Source organism: Cariama cristata, unplaced genomic scaffold, assembly GCF_000690535.1.
Source record: "Cariama cristata isolate BGI_N322 unplaced genomic scaffold, ASM69053v1 scaffold23344, whole genome shotgun sequence".
Classification (NCBI taxonomy): domain Eukaryota; kingdom Metazoa; phylum Chordata; class Aves; order Cariamiformes; family Cariamidae; genus Cariama; species Cariama cristata.
This window is the reverse complement of record NW_009613813.1, coordinates 13939-14371: the sequence shown is the minus strand read 5'-3', so window position 1 is coordinate 14371 and position 433 is coordinate 13939. Positions and strand designations below refer to the sequence as shown.

The 433-nt window shown below is 65.8% G+C and overlaps 1 protein-coding gene across 1 annotated transcript in view; it reads left to right on the top strand.

Moving 5' to 3' along the window:
• The first annotated feature begins 324 nt into the window (after positions 1 to 324).
• The window catches only part of LOC104160917 (endothelin-converting enzyme 1-like), an 8174-nt gene continuing 8065 nt past the window's right edge, over positions 325 to 433 (top strand). The window contains exon 1 of the mRNA XM_009699173.1: positions 325 to 430. Coding sequence (XP_009697475.1) covers positions 325 to 430 — 106 coding nt within the window. The remainder of the gene's footprint in view (positions 431 to 433) is intronic.

The following is a 433-nucleotide window of genomic DNA, read 5'->3' as shown; positions in this document are numbered from 1 at the left end:
GGCATGGGGAGGGGGGGGGTCCCTCACCCCGTTGCGGGGCTGGGAGCTGGTGGAGGAGGATCCGGCCGTGTTCCAGGCTGAAGGGGAGGTTGCACAATGCGGCCCCGGGGGGAGAGCGAGGCGGGTTCAGGCTTCGCTCAGCCTTTGGCTCCAGCTCTCCATAACCTTCCTCCGGCGTTTGCTTAGTGCTTTGCTACCCCGGAGCCGTTCGAGATTTAGCTCCCCGGAGGAGGAAGCCGCTTCCGAGGGTGCCTACACCTTCCTCCCCTTCCTTCTCCTCTTCCTCAACCCCGAGCACTTCCGTTTGCCGATCTCCCCGTGCAGATGTCGACCTACAAGCGGGCGACGCTGGATGACGAAGACCCCCTGGACTCCATTGGCGAAGGCGATGGGTCCCCCAACGGCTTTCCAGGAGGGGCTCGGGGGGGGGGCG